The sequence below is a fragment of the Aquarana catesbeiana genome, linkage group LG07, assembly GCF_042186555.1.
Source record: "Aquarana catesbeiana isolate 2022-GZ linkage group LG07, ASM4218655v1, whole genome shotgun sequence".
NCBI classification, from domain to species: Eukaryota; Metazoa; Chordata; class Amphibia; order Anura; family Ranidae; genus Aquarana; species Aquarana catesbeiana.
In genome coordinates, this window is record NC_133330.1 from 195,146,662 (window position 1) to 195,168,583 (window position 21,922).

Sequence of the window (21,922 nt, forward strand, 5' to 3'; positions counted from 1 at the left end):
ATAAATATGATAGTGGTTGTAAACCCTCATTGCTGTTAATGTTTTACCTTTGATTATAATATATGCCTAAACTCAAGACAAGTAGGTAAAAAAACTGGAATGCATATATGTACCTACCAAAGAATTTGTATTTATCGTCAACCAGCCATGATCCAGACACTCCTGCTGGACAATACGACCAAGTCCGGGTCCTATCTACAGAATACATTGCAGTTAAATTAGAGCTAATCCATAACCGAATGACATTTTGTTTTCTAAAGCATTGTGTTTTAGAAACAATTGCCATTTTTAATAATAAAATACATTTTTGCATCTGAGTGGTGCTAATCTCCTTCTACCCCTTTCAGTCACCTCCTACCTACATACACTCATTTCCGTATTAGCTGCGTATCGTTGCTCTGATCCAGCTTCCTGATAGTGACAGCCATGGACCATCTCTACACATTTGTCAGCATGCCACTTGTAGTCCCAATTAAGAGTGGTTGTGACAGGGTGACTTTGCAGGGTGCTCCGTAGCATAAAGTGCCTGGACAAACACCTTTAAGGGTAGAATCAGCAGGTTATATTTTAATTAAGGCTTCAGATTTAAAAGAAGACTGAAAACAATGCTTGAAATTACATTAATGTGTTAGTGTGTATAGGAAATTTTTCGGATTGAGTTTATATCATATCAGTTTTTGCCACTTCTGATGCTCTCCCCTGTAAGCATGTTCTCAGGGTTAGACTGACAGCACTATGCAATGCAAAAGAGCGCTGATTAGCTCTACATGATGTCTAGGGATCAGCCTTTTAAAAAAAACGGTAGGTAAAATGGAGGAAAAAAAAACCCACCAATAATCATCTATTATATCTCATTGTTTTGACTGTTCTAAACTAATGAAAGGTGACATATAATTGGCTGCTTTATTTACAAAATACTGTGCAGTGTTTAATGCCTTATAAACTAAATATTTTCTGACACCACATTTACTTTATTTTTCTTGTTATATTCTTCTTTCTGATGTTTTATCCATTTCATATTAATGTGTCATAAAAACTCTGTGCATTTTCAGGTCCTAACCCATACAGATTAAAATTGTGGATGTAAACAGGGACTCATTGAAAGAGTTCCTGAACAATTATCAACCAGAGGCTGTTATAATGTTAAAAACTTTTAAAACCTCAGATAAGTTCGCTATAGGTTTACCTGTTCACACATATGCAAATTGGATGCGTTTTTAGCCGTATCCAATTCGCATAACGTGAATGTGACAGGCTTTCAATGGAGCTGGTGCATACACTTACAGGGCAGCTGCGCTGCGGTTTTGAAAAGGATCCTGTGCGTTTTTGGGTCTGGTTCAGGTGCGGATTCAGGGTAAAATTTGCACCTGAATTGCACCTGAACCGGTAAACAGGAACACACCGAACTCCAGATTGCAAACCATATATGTGGAAATTCAGCAGGAAAATCGTTTAGCAAAATTTAAGCAATCACATACGTATTGATTTACAAAAGAGAAATCTGCATTTCACTTTGCAAGGGAATTTTCAACTTGCAGGGTAATTTTCCCTTAGCTTAGTGAATAAGCTGAAGCTCTGCTGACTTTATTCTTATTTTCCTTGCCTGTGATTGGATAATCTTTGCACAGTGAATTTTACTACGTTCACTTAGCTTTGCTTCTCTTGCAAAGTGATTATGTCGGTTTGCAGTTAATCAACCTGAAAGTTTCTGGATTTTCTACAAAAGAAAGGATATATACTCTCTCATAATGAGATCCCCCAGTTGAGCCACCGAACATTATCATAAACCCTAATGTAAGCAAGTGTATACATTTCAGATGGAATGCTCATACAAATAGCATTCTTAAAGTGTTTAGAAATCCAGAATCAGAAATGCAATATATTGCAGATTACTGGTCGTTAATTTGTTGTCTCTTTAAGTACCTGTAAACATTTTCAAGCTTATTTTTACCTGGTAATCCTGCAAATAACACACTTCCTGTCCCCTAGTGCTTTGTCACTAGGCTGCTCTCCTGATATGAACTACATACATGTCTGTATCTCTTCATCTTTAATAAATGGAGTGCAGGGCAATTGGTAATTTACAGAAGATTGCTAGAAAGGAAGATATTTTTGGGTGCAGCTCACTGGAAGTGCGAAGGACATTGCATCCCAGTAAGATCAACAGACATTTTCTATAGTTGCTGAGAATATTCTTAGTGTGAAAAAAAAATAATTGTGCACTAACCACCAATATACGTAATGAAGGATTCCACACCGACCACCAGGTACTGAGGAATTTACACTGACCACCAATGTAATGGAGAATTTACAATCACCTCCAATGTGATGGAAAAATTTACAATCACCTCCAATGTAACAGAGAATTTACACTGACCATCACCTCCAATGTAACAGAGAATTTACACTGACCACCAATGTACTGCAAGGAAGATTTCTACACTGACCATCAATGTAAGGGGGATTCTACATTGACCACCAAGGTAGCAGGAAAAATCATACTGCCTTTGCATAAGAAAATCTTTACACAATAGTACCCAGCATTTCCACAATGTGTTCCTTTTATTCCTACTTTTTCTAATTTCTCATTTTGTTGTTGTAGTTCTTGTCTCATTTCATGCTTCTAATCAGCCACACTAAGCTGTCTTACTGGCATAGCAGTCTCCTCAAAGTTAACACTAGTGAATTGTGCCATCTAATTTTCACGGGCTGAGCAAACACAGTGCAGGGCTCCAGCTTCAGGGCTGCCGCCATGGCTGATTTCAGGCTATCATTTAGGACATACACTCTGTGTTCTGCTATTTGTTACCCTGACGAAGGGCTTCATGGAGTTTAACCCCCTGGTCCAGCCTACTGTTTACTGTACTATCGCTGCCTAAGCCCATTGTTCTCCATGCTGGCAGATGCTGGTTCTGTCCCTTGCTAGGTCCAATGTAGAGAAAAACTAACTTACATGGGAGATGTTACTTTCAGGAGCTGAAGAGTCAGTTGTGCATCTGCTTCTTCTCCCTAGAACTTTGAGACCCCAGCTGTTTGAAGTCAAAATGTGTAGGCAGAAAAGGAGTTGGGGTTACACAGTCAGTGCAACATATTTGGTTGAGTCAGCTAGATGAGGAGCAGGTGATCAAAATGATCCCTATCCCCTCATGCTGGTCAGTTGACCTGAAAAACAATATTGTCTAACTCTGCATCTGACAGCTGCTGACTGTATCTGCATGATGGAGTCTAGACTTTTATTGGGGCACATCCAACACCCCCTGGCACTGTGACTGCTTCGGAGATACAACCTCCCAGCTGAATGTCTCATGCCACATTTTCTGTCTGTAAGCCTAAAACCATATAGGGATTACTAAGTAGCCCTAAATCAAGGTCTATAAAAATGCCAGCCCAGGTTCCAATGACGGCCCCTTGTAGCTTTCAGAGAGAGAGGTTGCACAGGACAGAACCATGTGACATGGGGTTGTACTGTTGCCCTTAGAAAAAAGTCTGATGTAACTGGCTGCAATTGATTTTATAAACCTCGGATTAGTGCTAATCCGAGTGGGTTTACCCATTTATTTTATTTCTTGAGTAACTTTCTAGCTATAAGGCCACTGTTACTTGCTTTCTTCACTTTCTCTTTCCAAACTACTGTACTTACTACAGTTCTTTTCTAGGGTAACTCAAAACTTTCAGTAAATTTGGCACTATTTTTTGACAGTTCAAGGTAAAATCTTGACTATTAGTTTACAGATAAAGCAATCTTTTTGCATTTCTGGTCAGTTCCTGAAACGATTTGTATTACTGTCATAACTGTGGATTATAATGCTTTTGTGTTTATAAAATGCCCTAGTAATGAAATACACCACTTCTAAATGACATATTTGGTTTCTTTATTGTGGATATATTTTACAGAAAGATGAAACCATGAGGACAATAAATTAGAATTGGAATTGTCTACAATGGGAACAACTGTTCCATAAAAATAAACTATTTATAAAGCAAAAAACACAGAGACTGAAAGTTCTGTCTGAATGATTGTACAGCCAGTTGGTGGAGGCCATTGCTGGTATTGCTGTAGATGGGACGTGCTGCTCCACAGGTGCTATAAGCACAAAGCTCTGAGGATTGTAGATCCAGAATGCTGTGCTTTACTGGTCCGATTCCTCATACACACATTTTTCAAGTACAAAATGGTTTAGATACATACTGTTAGGAAGCAAACATAGATTGCTCTGGATGAAGCTCATACAGTTTCTACAGTAGTGGAAATAAAATGAACTCTAGTCATAAATGTCTATGTCAAGTGGCAGTTTTACACTTATTTGCTAGTTACAAAGCAATTAGACCACATTCAGCAGTCTAGAAACAGTAAAGAGAAGTTTTTAAGTCTCACAACAGCAACACTGTTTAGACAAAATTATTCAAAAAATCATTAGAAAACGTTTTCATTATTTGATTCAATCAACCCTTATAACTGTTGTCCCTAGAAAGTATACCAGGAATGGGCTACCAATGATATTCCCACGATTTAGGTCACACAATGCCTTGCTAGGGTAGCTAAGCATGGAATTTGTAGAGCAATATGGTAGCTATAGCTTATCAGCTACTGGAGTACTGCTGTGAAACAAATGCCGGATGTCATTTCAACCATCTTAATTGATAACTTCTGATGAAAGTGTAATAGTGGAATGCTTCATTTCCATTGGGGAAGTTGACTCTCCACTTTAAATCAGCCATGACCCCTTTAAAACTGTAATTCTGATAACTCCTAATTAATTTACTGCTCGCCTTTGAACCAAATATACACAGTGACATTGCAGTCAATATAAGCCAATGGTTTTTGTTACTGAGTATGTGTCTAAAAAAAAATATAATAAAAAATCTTCCGTATCTGATCCATTTATTAAATGCACTGAAAAAGTTGTCCACTAATGCGTGTGTTTTTAGTCACTGTAATCATATTTGTCTGATCTCCAAGAGTAATGGAGATGAACATATAACAACCAATATGGCTGATTCTGGGAGAAAATGTGTGGTTGTTAATTATGGTACAAATGCATAATCAATAATCCAAGGAAACATGGTATTTAATAACACATAGCAACCAATCAGATTTCATCTTTTAGCACTTTAAAGAAATCAGAACAAGCCGATTACAGGCTGCTTGTAGTTACTGTATGTTGGTGTATTTCAAATTATTAATCGACTAAGGCTAGGTTCACACTTGTGGGACCCACGTTCTGCAGAGAGGGCAGCTGCTTTATTTCAATGGGGTGCCCTACCATCAGAAATGCAGGTAAAGAAGACTGCGCCACGTGGAATAGCATGGTGCACGCATAAATGCAGGCGTTCTGCTGATACGTTGGGGTGCCATTAAGAATTAATGGCCCCCCATGTATCTGCTAAAGGGTAGTGTACTTTGGCTGTGGGTTGGGAATGCATACGATTTTGCGAGCTGATCTGCAAAAGTATGAACCTAGCCTGAAGAACAAGATTCTTTATACTTGTTTGTCTTAGTTTACAAAACATAAACATATTTGCACACTGAAGTATCACAAGAATATGGAAGTCACCGGTTTCTGTGAGTTAGCTCTCATATGCTTTGTAATGATCAGTTCTATTTTGAATCTACTTTTAGAATGCTAGGAATGGTGAAATAACTAAAATACAAATAGTTTGCACCAGCGTAGATAATATTAACTTTAGCTCCAGTAAGTAGAAACGTAAGAAGAAAGCCATATCTTAATTGTTTAAAGAGCAATGGTACTACTATTTCAAAATACAAAATTAGCAATACCTTTGTCATCTAGTACCATTAGGTTAGAGCCATCATGTAAAAGTAGCTGTTTTTACAGTGGAAATATTAAAATACGGAGAATGAGATTATATATATATATATATATATATATATATATGTATATATATATATATATATATATATATATATATATATATAAAATCATATTTAAAAGTTTGGTAAAGTGTTTGGTAAACTCGGAAGCTATGTTTAAGAATGTTTGGCACCATGTCTTCCTCTATGAGGTTTCCTTATAGAGAAATCTGTTTTTCATGAATCTGTTGCAAAGTTTATTTCCTGGAGATCCTGACATCAACATAATTTCCTTTGCAGGATGAAAATGCAAAACTATTACTCCCAATTTGCTGCAGCATTGCCAGCCCGCCACATATGCTCCTTGAGTTGGCTTTTAGGATGTCTATCAGCATAGGTATGTGCAGCCTATTGCATTAGTGTGTGCACCCCAAAGCTTAAACACACATGCCTTTCTCTTCAGTCTCAGCTGCACTGGGCAGTTAATGAATGGAAAGTGTTCTGTGCTGAGCGGCTTCCTGTTCATTCACAAACTGAAGCATAGTAAACACCGTTTACTATGCTTCAGTTACAAATAAACACAGTGTGCTCACTGTGTTCATTCAGAAAAGGAAGGGGCCAGTAAAATAAATATTGACTAGCCCTTTCCTCCGCTCTCCATCCTGAAACATTCCCCACAGCATCCGAGGGAAGAGGAGGGAAGCAAGCCAGCAGCACTGTGGGGGGGGGGGGCAACATGAGGGGAAGCCCAGGCAGTAAGGGGAATTGGCACCGCACAGAGTGATTAGGGTGTGCCCAGGCACACCTGGCATCCCCCCTATGCACACCTATGCCAATCAGGTCTGTTAATAAGGACCCAGTCTTTTCTGACATTTGTTGCTTACAAGAAAAAAAAAACTATTTTTTGCTAGACAATTATTTAGCACCCCCAAATATTATATATTTTTTTAGCAGAGACCCTAGAGAATAAAATGTATTTTTCATGTCACACGTTTTTTGTTCAGGGGTTTTTCAAACGCGATTTTTAAAAAAAAAAATACACTTTAATTAATTTATAAAGCAACAAAAACATAATTTATAACCCAACTTTTTTGTATGATATGAAAGATGATGTTATGCCGAGTAAATAGATACATACATGTCATGCTTTAAAATTGTGGAATGGTGCCAAACTACGGTACCTAAAAATCCCCATAGGCGTCACTTTTAAAAATCTCTACAGGATACCTGTTTAGTTACAGAGAAGGTCTAGTGCTAGAATTATTGTTCTTGCTCAGACGTTCGCAGTGATATCTTACATGTGTGGTGCAAACACTGTTTACATATGTGGGCATGACCTACATATGCATTTACCACTGCGCGTCAGCACGCGGGGACGGGGGGGGGGAGCTTTAAAAAATGTTTTTATTATTTATTTATTTTTTATATTTGTAAAATTTTTACACTGTCCTTTTAAAAACACTTTTTTGATTACTTTTATTGCTATCACAAGGAATGTAAACATCCCCTGTGATAACAATACAGCATGACAGGTCCTCTAAAAAAAAAAACAAATCTCTCCCCTACCCTAAAATCAAAAGCAACAGCAAAAGCACCTCTCCCACTGCTTCTAAAAGTGGGATTACTTTTATCAGAAAGCCGGCGGCCTGGTGGAAAAAAAATACCAGGATTATGGCATCTAGTATTTAACGTCAAATTAATGACGCATATTCCCAGTTAAGCGGTCGGCAAGTGGTTAAAAAGGCAGCCCAATGGCTAACTGAAAAGGTTAGTTAATTTTTTCAACAAAAAACCTGAAAAGATTAACTAACTTACTATATCCTTCCCACACCCCCAGTCCCTGCTGCATTTATTTCCTTTTTCCTTCAGTAATTATCATGCTAGCCAGAGTAGCAGTCTGGGCATTCGAAAATGCAGTACAGGCATTCCCCACTTTTAAGTACACATTGGGCTTTATTTACTAAACCTGGAAAGTGCAAAATCAGGCTCACTGCTGCACAGAAACCAATGAGCTTCTAACCCCAGCTTGTTCAATTAAGCTTTGGTAATAAAACCTAGAAGATCATTGGTTTCTATGCAGAAGTGAACCTGATTTTGCACTTTCCAGGTTTAGTAAATAAAGCCCAATGTGTACTTAAAAGTGGGGTATGCCTGTAAACAGCTCAAGAGTTGTTTAGCATCATAATGCTCACAATGGTGAGTGGGCAATGGTCAGCACTGGCACAGGACAATGCTGACCAATGAGAATATGTCTGAGTCCTCTTTATTCTAGGGCAGCATCCCAGAAGAAAGAAGGATGCAGAAGAGTGCAGCTTTTGAATTCCCAGTCCGCTATATCAGCTAGCATGGGCAATGAAAACTTGAAGACACTTAGGGGGTTGATTTGCTAAAACTGGAGAGTGCAAAATCTGGTGCAGCTATGCATGATAGCCAATCAGCTTCTAAATTCAGGTTGTTCAATTAAGCTTTGACGCAAAAACCTGGAAGCTGATTGGTTTCTATACAGAGCTGAACCAGATTTTGCACCCTCGTTTTAGTAATTCAACCCTAACATTGCAGCCTGCAACAAGAAGAACCCATTAATAGCAGAAACTTTGCAACAGATCTACAAAAATGTTTTTCTTAAGAAATATGCATATGCATATGGTAAGTTATGATGCCAAATATGAAAAATAGATTTGGGGTTCACATACACTATAAAGTTAAAATAACGTTTTTACCTTTAATTGTTACCAGCATGCTTTTGGGAAGCAGTTTGTAACAAATAATGGAAAAACAGTACAAAGAATATATAAAAAAAAAAAAAAAAAAGTAGCATATCTCCCACTATAAACACAGTCTTGCAATAAAGGCTATAGAAATAATGTTCTGATTTTTGCTTGACCTCTATTATCTTTAACATTACTAACAGAAAGATTGGCCTATGCAGTCTTGAAAATGGAAACTCTCCTGTATGACAGTTAGACTGAACATCTCTGTGCATTATGCTGCTTCCCTAACAAGACAAATACTCAACAAATGGAGAAAGATTTTTTACATGCAAATATATCTATATAGATTTATATTTATATATATATATGAACATTTTTGGTTTGTATTTTGGCCAACTTATAAATAAAACACTCTTGGAAATGGAAATGCATAGACATATTCGGCGTAACTTTGTACTGACTGTAAGGAATTAAGATTCTTCAACAATGAATTATTTTCTGTTCTCTTTAATGAGATTTTAATGAGCATCCCAGTCTTCTTCCCAATAGAGATGAGCCCACTTCAGGATACACAGCAAAGGACGACCACGTGACTATGCTTGAATTCAGGCAGAATGTCCTGTGTACAATCCTTCGTGGGACATAATAATGTCATTCACAGTTTGAAATACAAATACCCTGATGCATCACAAATTGACTATTAAGAATTTTGTGATTATTATAGTTTTTGGACTTCAAATGTTTTTAAGCTTAAATAGTCTTTGACTGTGTACAGTTCCGCTGAAGAGAAAAAAAAAGGTCAGGCCCTCTTTGCGTGAAGCATTTCGATTAGGAGATTGTTACATGGCACATCACCATTGAGATGTTTGTAATATAGATATTCTTCTGCCTGCAAACTAATAGCCCGAATTTCTGGAAGCCGTAGCAACAACTGCCCAAATTTGTCTGTTTGCTGGGGGTAGTTACATAGGGTGTAGTCCAGAAGAGCAGCATTTATTTGTTCCTGAACTCCTTCTACCAGCTGGGAATTATCCAAGTTCTTAACATCTAGACAACAAAAAAAAAAAAGAAAACAATTAGGAACATATAGTGCACTCTCTTGTATGGATTAGGAGCAATATGACATTTACATTAATTCTATAAGCATTGTCTAGATTAAAGAGGTCAAATTGAGTTCTTCACTTGCCTCCAAATGAAAACACTTTATTTAAACTGTACCTTTGTATAGCTTTGGATAGAGATGGAGAAGGTTGGGAACTCTGTCAGGTTTTTATTGTTGCTTGTATCACCAGTGGGGAGATTTCCCTCACTTCTTGGTTTGGTGACCTGGGATAGGAAGTGAGAAGAACCTTCCTATCTGGAATGCAGACAACAATGCTCAACAAGATGACTCTTGATAATCTACTCCCCACATGGTATGTTTATTAGAGACGCATTGCTGTTACCAATATCACACAACTTAAAAAAATTCATAATTACAATAAAAAATAAGGAACAATGAAAGTTTATTATCATAAAAAATAAGGAAAAAGGAAAGTTTCTAAACATTACTATATGTATATACATAGGGATAATTTCATTATCACCATCCACTGTTAAAGATGATCTTTATAAATCTAGGACAAGCTGCAAATGTGAGTATTTCTGTATTGTTCTTTTTCTATTTTCCAAATGGCTTGCATTTTCCAAACAGTGGGTTTATGTTACTAACCTAAACTTGTATAATTTTTTTACTATTTTGTGATGTGAATAAATAGCAAACTTGTGTAGTATTCATAAAGCACAAACGTTATCTATGTTTTAGCTTTCACAGACCATTTTAGCTATCATAAAGCACAGAAAAAATCTAGATTTCAAGTTTCCTTAGCCTTTTAAATCTACCATGATCAATGATCAATAGAAGTCAAAGAAAATATCAGATTTTATTTGTTTATTATATCAAGCTATCTAACGTCAATCTCTGGTGGGTGGTAGCCAAAAACAAGAATTGCGTTATAACCACCTTGTTATGCAGCTACTACTAACATTTACCACTTAATTAAGACTTCCCTACAACTGGGCAGACATTTATGTACATTTTCTGTGAAGCTTGAGTATAAGGTGTCATCGTAGGAGGCAACAAAATTACAGATGGGAATAGTTTATGAGATTTCTAGGCAGCAAGTCAACTGCGCGCTAGAAAATATCCCCTGCCCTCATGTCAGTTTAAAAATGATAGATCTTCTGCTTTAAAATGCCTTTTCATATTTGAAGCCTACAATAATTATAAAAAGTAAATTTTGTCATATTTTCAATTTTAGCACGAGTATGTTTACATTAATTGTTAACATTTTGTTTTACTAATTGTTTACTGGGGACAACGTATGGGATAAAATTGAAACATAAACTACTTCAGATGGATTTTCATTAGAAATTCATAATACAATTTCAATCAAGCAGAATCAAGGATAGCTTAAATAGAACAAGGTCAAACCCTTTAGTGACACAAGGGTTGTAGATTCTCACAGCCTGAACATAATATATGGTCTCCTAATGAGTCTCCAGGGCCCATCCTATCTTTAAACCAGAGTACAGCACAATTCATATCATTCAGATTAATTTTTCTGACCCAAGGTGAATTTAGAAACTGACCCGCCAAACCGTGAATTCTAATAAAACAAGACAAGAGGTCTTGTTTCCGTGAGACATTTTTCTAAATGATAGAAAAATCCTGGGACAGGCCAAGACTATGCTAATGAACCATCTGCTACACTCAGCTGGAGAGCAGAATGATCTTCATGAGGTACCACCTTCTAAAATATATATCTCTGTGACTGATCATCAGTGGAAAATAGATGGTCTGCTGGCCTTTAACCTTGCTGAAGATTCTCATGCATTTTTATTTTTATATCGAATAGACAATATATCCTCATCTGAGGTGTGTAAAGTAGAAGGTTAAGGTGTCATCCTCTCTTAGGACTAACGTGAATCAAGGGCGCTGTCATGTTTCATTGGACATATAAAGTTGAGTGCCAGCTTATCCAAAAAGAAAAAACATCTGCATTTTGGAAACCACAATATTGAGAGGGGCTTTCTTTGTATTTATGATGCCTAGTTTGCAAAGCAGCAGTAAATTTGTGCCAAAATATTGAATTGAATTTTTAATACTCACAGGTTTGAGAAATTTAAATACTCATCCAATGTACAGGAATGTATTTTTGTCACTAAACAAAACATTTTGATAATAGCCTGTACATTGTACAATACCTATACAAAATGATGAAATAAGAGGGCTGATTTACTACAGAAGTTAAAATTATTCAATAAGTAAAGCTATGCTCATTTTTAATATCCAATCATGTGCAGGGGAATATAACAATAGGATTTTTCCAAGCACCTGATTGGATAATTCAAGAGAGAGAATCTTGTTCAAAAGGTTTAATTTTTTCAAATATAAAATGTTTTAGAAAATTTCCCTTTATAAAACATAGGCTGCACTATAAAGAAAATATGTTTTTCGAAGAGAAACATCAGATTCAGCTGGTGTTTGGCATATGTTTATAGGTGGCAATCTCTTTTTTCTGTCAGTAAAATAACTGATTGACTACAGCAACTTACATATAATTCAGATGATGTTTTAAAAATGTATTGAATGACGTGACACACTTTTAAACTTCTATGTTAGTGGTGCTTGAAATGTAGCTGTGGATTAGGAATATTTCCCATTGTTACAGGCTGGAGTCCACCTAAATAATTTGAGTGAAGTCACCAACTGTGTTTCCGAAACAATCATCTGCACTTGACGGTGAAAATGTAAAAAAATAATGCATCCAGCAAACAGTTCAATGAAAAAGAATTTGATTCAACAGGAATACAGCGCTTGGCCCAATATATCAATGTATGCTAAATAAGAACTGTCATAACGGAAGAACTAGATTGGTGGCTTTCACAGCAAAAATAGTTTTTATTTGGCACACACTGATCAATGATGGTGACAGTTTCTACACGTTTGGACGAAATTTAGCGAAATGACAGATATCAAATCTTTGGTTGTACTGGAGAAGAACATCTAATTAAAAAATAAATAAATATATATATATATATATATATATATATATATATATATATATATATTTTTTTTTTTTTGAAAGTTGTATTTTTGTAAGGCAGAACATGTACACATCAAATATTTTTATCCCAAAAGCTTTCATTTACTTATTTTATATGGCAATATTTCTGTCTTTGCTTCTCTTTAACTTGTCTCCCTATGGCTTAGTATTCAGAATACTGTAAAGTTATATTAGGAACAGGGGGGTACATTTGATGAAAAGGCTTTATTTATGCTAAATAAACCAAGTATGTAGCTACCTGTAACGTTTGGTACTTCAAACTGTGTAATTAAAGTATACATAAACCTAATTACTAACTTTTCATATAAACTTTAATATGTTAACCTAAAGAGTCATTTCAATCTGTTTAAATCTGTAAATTTCACTGATCCTGCTATGAAGGTTCTTGTTCAGACACTTCCTGTTATAAGGTGACAACACCCTGTCTTTTTAATGTGCTTCTGCATTTTTACACTGTCACATTATTGTTTCCATGCACATTGCACAGGCATGGTCCACCGTGGTAACTATCAGGAAACCCACCTTAAAAAATGCCATCTATCACTGGAGTGCATGTAGGCAGGAAGTGGTTGCAAAGCCACTGCAGGAGATCAGCAGCACACGCAATGATGGATGAAAAAAGGTGCAAAATGGCTTTTGTTTATGATACACAGTACTTTAAAAAATGGATACACAATATGGATCAAACTAAAAATTGAGGAAGAATGCCGCACCTATTATAAAGATACTCCAAATATTTCTGTTTTAAATCAGATATTCTGAAAGATCAGTCACATGGACTAAATGTAATATTTCCAAGTCAAACACACTTTAAAGTAAAAATGTTTACTTACAACAAAGGATAAAAGTGCCTGAGAGTAACATCTTAAGCAGAATCAGCTTCTCTTAGTTCCCCTGCACTAGCCACGTCTAATCTATTCTGTTTTATTCACTGAGGGACTAATTACTTCTTTTTTTTTTCTTTTTTACATGAAACAACCTCCAAATAAGAGCATAGAGGGCCATGTACTATCTTTATTGAACAGTAGACCCTAAGGTCCTTTTGAATATATTACACATAGGCAGACAGCAGAGGCATTCCCCCTTCATGTACTCAGGCTACCCTGCATATATTATTGTAATCAAGCCTTCTGTCTGTTAATTAAACAGCATCAGAGCACTGCTTAACTTTCTTAATGGACATAAGCAAACAGCGTTATTTAGCCGTGAAGGCTGCTTCCTGATATCTGTTAATCAAATAGATCATTAACCGTTTAACAACCACAGGCTAATAAAGACTGTATGAAGATGGCTTCATTTACAGATTGTTTTCTCCATGGATAGCTAGCAGTGATGACTTGAGGCCAGTGCGGCTAAGGCCACCCTACTAGAACACAAGTGCACTCATTGAAAAAACTCCTTTCATTCACAGCGAGCCTTATCATGGGATGTCAATCAGACAAAAAGCCTCGAGCACTTGAATGGCATCTCATGCTTTTGCATACAGCTTCAATATGTTTCTGCAGTATTTGTTGTACCAATATATATCCAATATTTCCATACAATAGCAGACTATGCATGGAAGTGACAGTGAAATATCAATAGTCACATTTCTACAGGGGTGTCCTAGTCTGTGTTGTTCTAAACTTCCTGCTCTCTGTCTTCCTTCTAGCTGTCAAATTCACATTTCTAATTAATCAAATGGAAAAAAATCTGCCTAAAGGTACAGTATATGGGACTAAACCTACCTCGTTAGAAGGTACAGCTGAAAGGCATGCTTGCTTTGCAGGGAAGGACATTCCATTTGAGTTTAATTGCTTATAATTGTTTTGGAGTATTGTATGAGCTAAATATTTTACATGGTGCTACTGTCTACTGGTTACTTAAACCTGTCCCATTGCTCTGTTTAATTCTTCTATTAATCCATATCTGTATATTAGCATATTATATCAATGTTTAGGATATTTTCATACACTGCAACAAAATTGTCCTCACACATCAATCATCTGTATAATCTTCTTTTGATTTATCAACAATGCAAAGGCTCACATAAGCAATGAATTTAATGTACATCATACATCAGATAGGTCCTCACCCTATACAGTTGTATTCAAATCTGAAAGGAGGTTGTACAATCAAACTGTAACATGGTTGATTATTAGGCTGTTTTAGTCATCAATAAATGTTGAAAATGTAAAGTGTAACCATTTGTTGGCTTATTTATAAAAGTCCAGTTCTGGACAGGCATTCAAGACTGCACTAAAAAAACTGCTACCTCCCACCATTGAAAGGATTGAATGCTAGCCTTGTCTATGGGAAAGGAATAAGCAGCAGTACTTATCTAAACCTGGCCACAGATGGAGAGATTTTAGTTCAACTACGGGTTGCAGGAAAGTAAGTCGCTTGATTCCCCCATCAACACAGGCAGTGTTGGGGGAATCCCTCCTGTGTTTTCCATGCGGGGGGATTTGGGGGAAGCTGTCCCAGCCAGGAGAGCACAGTGATTATTGCTAGTGGCTATGACAGCCGCTAGTAATAATCGCATGTAAATTCCGACGGGCTGGTTGTATCCAAAATAGATCGATCAACTTGGGTATATTCAACCTACCCACATATGGTTCAAAACTGCATCTATGGCCGGCTTTATTCCTTTATTTAATCTGCAGGCTTTCTCATCACATATGAACTGCCCAATGAAGGTGCTGCTTTTCAGTGCTTATCTGGTCATGGCCTCTTTGCTTTAATACAATACAATGCAGGACCAGTGGTCTTGCATTGTATGTGAGGATTTCAAGGGCTGGGCTACAAAATGGTAATAAAGGAGAGCACTGGCTGGGGAACAAGGAATAAGGTAAGTAATGTGTATGTGCAGGGCCGCTGTTCGAAATCATAGGGCCCCATACAGCCCCCCTGATAGCCCCCCCCCCAACCACACCTACACCCCACCTATCCCCCAGGGTGCAGCGAAAAAACAGCACTGACTTTATCCACCTACACCTCGAAATATGAAAAAAAAAGTCCCTCCTCTGCTCCCACCTCCTGGGCTCCTCTGTTAACCCGATGGGGCCTAGGGAAATGTAATTTAAGCCTTGGTAAGCAAGTAGGAGTGAGGGTGTGGCCTAGTAAAATCCATTTATTCATTTAGGCAGAAACGAAAAAAAGCTGCCCTGGGCCCCACTGTTTAGCTGATGGGGCCTGGGCCCAGTACAACAGGACTGGTTGTACTGCCTTATCAGCGGCTCTGTGTATGTGTGTGTGTGTGTGTGTGTGGAGGGGGGGCTGTTTTTGAAATCCTGCAATTTAATCTTTTGGGGTTGATTGACTAAGAAAGAAATAAGTTCACTTTAAATGCCCAGACATGTGTAGGTAAATAACGAAAAGATGTTCCTGTGCTCAGGAAAATATGAAAATGAAGTTTCACTTCAACTCCTAGGAAATCAACATCACTGATTTAGCAACATGGAGAGCCAAAGTTTCTTCCTTACCCTGCAAAGGCAGTCAGATTATCTCTCTGAATCAAAATACTTCCATGTTATATTTTAGCAATAATAGCTGTGCTATGTAAATTGGCATATTTATGTGTTAAAAATAGGAATATGGAATTCCCCTATAGTCAAAACAGAATAAAACTGATGGGAAACAGCACCTTTTTGCCTTTGCAGCACTTTTCATTAGTTCACCATTACATAAAAACAATACATAAAGGTTAATTTAAATACAATTTGATACTATCTTCTAAAATGAATCTTTTTTAACTTGATCTTTTTTCACTTACTTCTACAATGTTCCAGTGATATTCAGGAAATGATTATAAAGAGTTAATGAGTGCCTTGGGTATTAAACTGGTGGAAACCAAATGATCAATTAATATAGTTGTTGTGGTCTAACAAGGTCACCTCTATGCCGTCTGTATCAATAATGCCCTAATATCATTACACACTGAATAATCCATCCATTAACGTGAGTACTGTATTCCGTGTATGATAGACAGCAAATCCATAGTGCAGTCGGGGAGGCCTCGTATCTCAGCCTGGCGGAGACACAGTGCTGACTGAAGACTTTCTGCTCTGTTTTTAAGTGACTTTGATTGCTTTGTCCCAAAGCCTGTACATACAACTAAGTATGTGAATCTTTTACTGCAGAATATGCAAACAACGTATATAGAGCATATGTATGTCGATTAGGAATAAATATATAGCTGTGGATATGTTTAATTAGTTTGAATATCATAAACTACAGTAAGTGATAAAGAGTAGGGATGAAAGGGGTGATTCTTTTAAAACGTATTTGCTGTGAAAGTACCGATTTCACCATTAGAAAAGTTTCTCAGCAACAGAAGTTCTCAATTTTGCTTAGGCAATTTTGCTTGAAAAAAAACAAAACTTTTTTTTGTTTATTTATAGGCCCAGAGTGCTTCTTTTGGTAGGGGGTGTTTTAGGGTTATTTGGTTTATTTTGTTTGGATTCTGTGTATTCATGTTATTCCCCATTTTTTGTGTATTTGTTGCTTTAAATATTTCAATGCACTTTTTTTACTTTCTATATTCTCTGTGATTTTTTTTTAATCAGGAACAAGTTTGAAGTAGCTTAAAGAAGCTTTTGTAACCCTTATGAGCCATTAAACCACACTGCACCCATAAAACCACCAATAGACTCCCTAATTTTTCCTTCCCCATTTCCTCCAGTGAATTTCCAACACAGAAAATTTCATGATTTTTGTTTAAATTTCAGGGAATTGAAATCTTTCAATATTTCTCCCTCAATCAAGAGCAAACTATTTAAAACATCTACACTCAGTATAGTTAGTTCCCCTGAGGATACATAGGACAATCTCCTCTAGCCCTCTTTTTTTACTGCTATGAAAAGAGATTAAAATATCACCCAGCTGAGCCCTAAAACTTTATAACACTTTATAACCAAACAGTACTTTAGTGATGATATAAATTCGGTCAACTTAAGTTTTCAATGAGACCATTCAAACTTTTGCACTGGCTGTGAAGTTTCAACATTTGCAACTTATTCAGCGTATTTAACAAACATTATTACCTATAATGTTAATGTAAATTATTAAAATAAAAGCCAGTAAGCTGCATGAAAAAGCTGTTAATGAGGACCTTTCAGCCATTAACTTTTAAATGTAAAAGCTCTTCTCGATGGCCAAATGATCAGAAAATCGGATGAAATGTACCACATTGAAAGCCATCGTATCATAATCTCATGGTTAGTACACAGCTTTCGAGAGCCGATCATGACAGTTCATCTGATATTATCCGATGGGACAAACACAAACATTTTTCTAGTACGATACTAGATGTCTTGCAGTTGCAACGAATCAGTACAGTTGTTGTTCAAATATACAATACAAATAGACTACAACACATTACATCACTTCCGAATTTTTAGTCTGTTGTACGAGAATTTTCGTCACTTTAGTAAGCTCTTCATTTTGGATATCAGACAAGCATGCACAAAAAAAGGACAATCATTTGACCAATAATCTCATTGTGTGTACCAGGCTTTAGTACAGGCTCCATAATGCCTGTTGTTTTTATCACTGTAAGCCAGTGAAGTCTCTTCAGTGTACCTCATTACTTTTACTTTGTTATTAGGGGTTCAACTCCTCAGGAAAGCTTTCAGGCAGGCTCAGTTAGTTCTGTAGTTAGGGAGCCCTAAACTATAAAGCAAACCAAAATCTGGGGAACACATTGAAGAGACTTTCTGGCTAACAAAGATATTTACAGGTTCCTTGTGGTACCATAGTCTCACAGGTTCACGTCAAGAATGCGGGAAGTCCAAGCTTACTTTAGAAAATGAGCCAAAATCGTACCCTGGATGTACTGCTACCATTACCCAACCCTAAACTTGAGAAAACACTTTGAAGTACACAGCTGGTGTTAATATTTTAAATCCTAAGGGCAATATCACAGAATTAAGTGCTAAATAAATATTAGAAAAGGTTGTTTCTTTCTCATTATATATATTTTTTACATTTTTAGATAAATATCCAGACACATACATAATAGCACACACTAGCCTACAAACCTGTAAAATATATACATATAGTAAGAACTGCATACTCTGGTATCCAAATGATATTTTTAGTTAAAAATAATTTATTAAAATGCTTATTCAAGTTTATTTTTCAGCCTATGTTTGTAGGGTATATAGCCAAACTATACCTTTTTGTGCAGTTTCTTTGAAAAGGATAGGAAGTTATCAGAAAGACTCAATATGCAAATAAATCAGGCAGCTGAATGCTCTTCCTGCAGGATTTCTGCTACAGAAACATGACAGATCGCGCTCTTATGTCTAAATAAGAGGGGACACGCGCAGACATTTTTTACTGAAAGTGAAATAACAGCGATTAATCGTGTGGCCATCTCAAGTCCCGGCTGGGTCTGCAAGCGGACACTAAATGAAAAGTCTCTATTGATTTTTCCATGGCTGCCTGTAAGTGTTACATCAATAGAAAAAGAAAGCAAAATGTTTCACCGCGAGGAGGAGAGACACTGGATTATTTGGTGTTTCCGACAGTAACTTAGAGAGGGTGATGGACGAGAGGTGTAGCAAAACTAGAGCTGGGGGAGAGACTGAGGGGGGAGAGAGAGAGGAAAGAAATAAGCAGGCAGGGAATGAAAGAAAAATTCTGGAATACGGAATGAGTCATGAGACCTAACGGTAGTGAAATATGAACCTAAAAAGCCTTGAATGTAAAATGGTGTATAATAGAGTAGCTATTCATGGTATTAAAATATGACAAATCAGAAGTATGGAACAAAATGTGTTAATTTGTATAGTATAGTAAAGTAAACCCAATTAATAAAATCTCATATTACATTTTGAAAAGTCACTTTTCATCTTTTGTAAATCTGCAGCTTTCATTACAATTGTACATTTTGGGTCTACAATGATGGTCCTTGTTCAGGCACTTTGTGTTGAAGGGTGACACCTATCTCCCATTGGTGCTCCTGCATTGTCACTGTCACATATGCTTACGATGGAGGCTACAAGTGGCCATTTCAATGCAGGCGTGATCTACCATTGTCCCCATCAGGAAACCTACCTACCTACCTTGAGAAATGCTATGAAGCCATTGCAGGACTACATACATGTAGACATGAAGTGGGTTCAAAAAAGCTGCAGGGGATCAGCAGCATTAAGCTGCAAAAATAAGTGAAAAAGAATAAGTGAATAAGTGAAAAAAATATTTTGTTTAAAATGGCAATTGCTATTGATACAGTATCCAGAGTTTCTGCCACTCAGTTAGGGTTTGCATCTACTTTATTAGGACATGCATTTCTATTCCTGTAGGTGACTAAGGACATTATTCTTTCCCAAATACCCAATAACAAATGTCAGATACCTGGTGTCATGCTTAAAAACATAAATTTTACTTCAAACACACTGGGGGAGATTTAGTTAGACTGGAGTGCACAAAATCTGGTGCAAGGAAACCAATCAGCTTCTCTGTTTTATTGTCAGAGCTTAACTGAGCAAGCTGAAGTTAGAAGCTGATTGGCTGCCATGCACAGCTGTACCAGATTCTGACTGCACCAGTTTTAGTACATTTTCTCTAACGTGTTTCAAAAAGGATGGTGCAAATGTAACACTGATTTATTCATAATGAAATGAAGCTAACACAACTGTATTAAAGAGGTTCTTCAGCCTGTAAACAAAAATTCAAAAGTCAGCAGCTACAAATACTGTAGCTGCTGACTTTTAAAAAACACACACTTATGCCCCGTACACACGGTCGGATTTTCCGACGGAAAATGTGTGATAGGACCTTGTTGTCGGAAATTCCGACCGTGTGTAGGCTCCATCACACATTTTCCATCGGAATTTCCGACACACAAAGTTTGAGAGCAGGATATAAAATTTTCCGACAACAAAATCCGTTGTCGGAAATTCCGATCGTGTGTACACAAATCCGATGCACAAAGTGCCACGCATGCTCAGAATAAATAAAGAGATGAAAGCTATTGGTCACTGCCCGTTTATAGTCCCGACATACGTGTTTTACGTCACTGCGTTTAGAACGATTGGATTTTCCGACAACTTTGTGTGACCATGTGTATGCAAGACAAGCCAACATCCGTAGGAAAAAATCCATGGATTTTGTTGTTGGATTGTCCGAACAAAGTCCGACCGTGTGTACGGGGCATTAGGCTCTTTGCCGGTCTTCGAGTGCAGCTTAACTGTGGGCAGCCGACTGTGACTCCTTGCGGCTTCAAAGCCGACTGCCCACTGTGCATGGGCAAGCCGCCCTGCGCTCTGTGATTGGTCCCGCTGTCTCCTGGGACCTGTGACATGTCCCAAGAGGCTGCGGAGGGGCAACTTTCGCTCAGATCGCCGCAGTGATCTGACTGGAAGAGTGAGCGGTACCTGTCAAAATCAGGTTCCTTCTCCCCTTCCCTCCAAAAAACATCCCAAATATTGGGGGGGGGGGGGGATAGCGGAATGTCCCCTTTGAGGTATATTACCTGTTCAAGTTTTACCTCTGCAATACAAATGTTTGATGTGAGCCCCATTAGTGACACGACAGATGTCAAGGTGGTACTCCAGTTCTGTCCAGACTTGTGCCAGCATGTCCTCAGATATTGACTCAATTGCTTCCCTGATGCGTAGTCTCAGATAGTTCAGGTCCTGTAGCATGGGGGGGGGGGGGGGGGAATACATCAAGTTCTTGGTGTAGCCCCACAGAAATAAGTCACAGGGTGTTAGATCTGCCAATCCCAGAGACTAGAATGACACTGGTGAATTGAGATAGGTCGTCTTCATAATTTTTAACAATTGCTATTTTACTATTGTTGTCATGATGCAAAAGTAAAAACGTGTAGTGAGAGTGACAGCATTGGTAAACGGCTATTATCTGTTGTGCCACCAGTGGGGCTCACATCAAACTCTTGAAGTGCAGAGGTAAAACCTGGACAGTTAATATGTCTTTTAATATTAGTACAGTTGTGTTAGGTTCATTCTGTTATGAATAAATTAGCTTTACTTTTGCACCATCTTTTTGAATTACACTGCATATTTCCCAATAACCAAAAATAATATAAATCCACTGTGTACAAATGCCTTTTCAAACCCAGCTATTACCATATAAAATAGAAATGACATCATTACTGTGCTTCACATAGCCTGTGCAGAGAGTAAAGCTATGGGAGGAGTCACAAGCTCCACCCACTATAGAATACCTGCAGAAAACTACAGGAGGGGGCAGATAAAAGACCAGTCACCCTGCACAATGAGAGTAAGCACCGGTGATTGGTCTTATTACAGGAAACAACACAGACTTGAGTCCAAATACAC

The 21,922-nt window shown here is 37.4% G+C and overlaps 1 protein-coding gene across 4 annotated transcripts in view; it reads right to left on the bottom strand.

The window, feature by feature from the left end:
* Nucleotides 1-3,848: 3,848 nt before the first annotated feature.
* The window catches only part of NR5A2 (nuclear receptor subfamily 5 group A member 2), a 176,687-nt gene continuing 158,613 nt past the window's right edge, over nt 3,849-21,922 (bottom strand). For all 4 annotated transcript variants that reach the window (XM_073592949.1, XM_073592950.1, XM_073592952.1 and 1 more), the window contains exon 7: nt 3,849-9,570. In XM_073592949.1, coding sequence (XP_073449050.1) covers nt 9,323-9,570 — 248 coding nt within the window. In that variant the 3' untranslated portion in view covers nt 3,849-9,322. The remainder of the gene's footprint in view (nt 9,571-21,922) is intronic.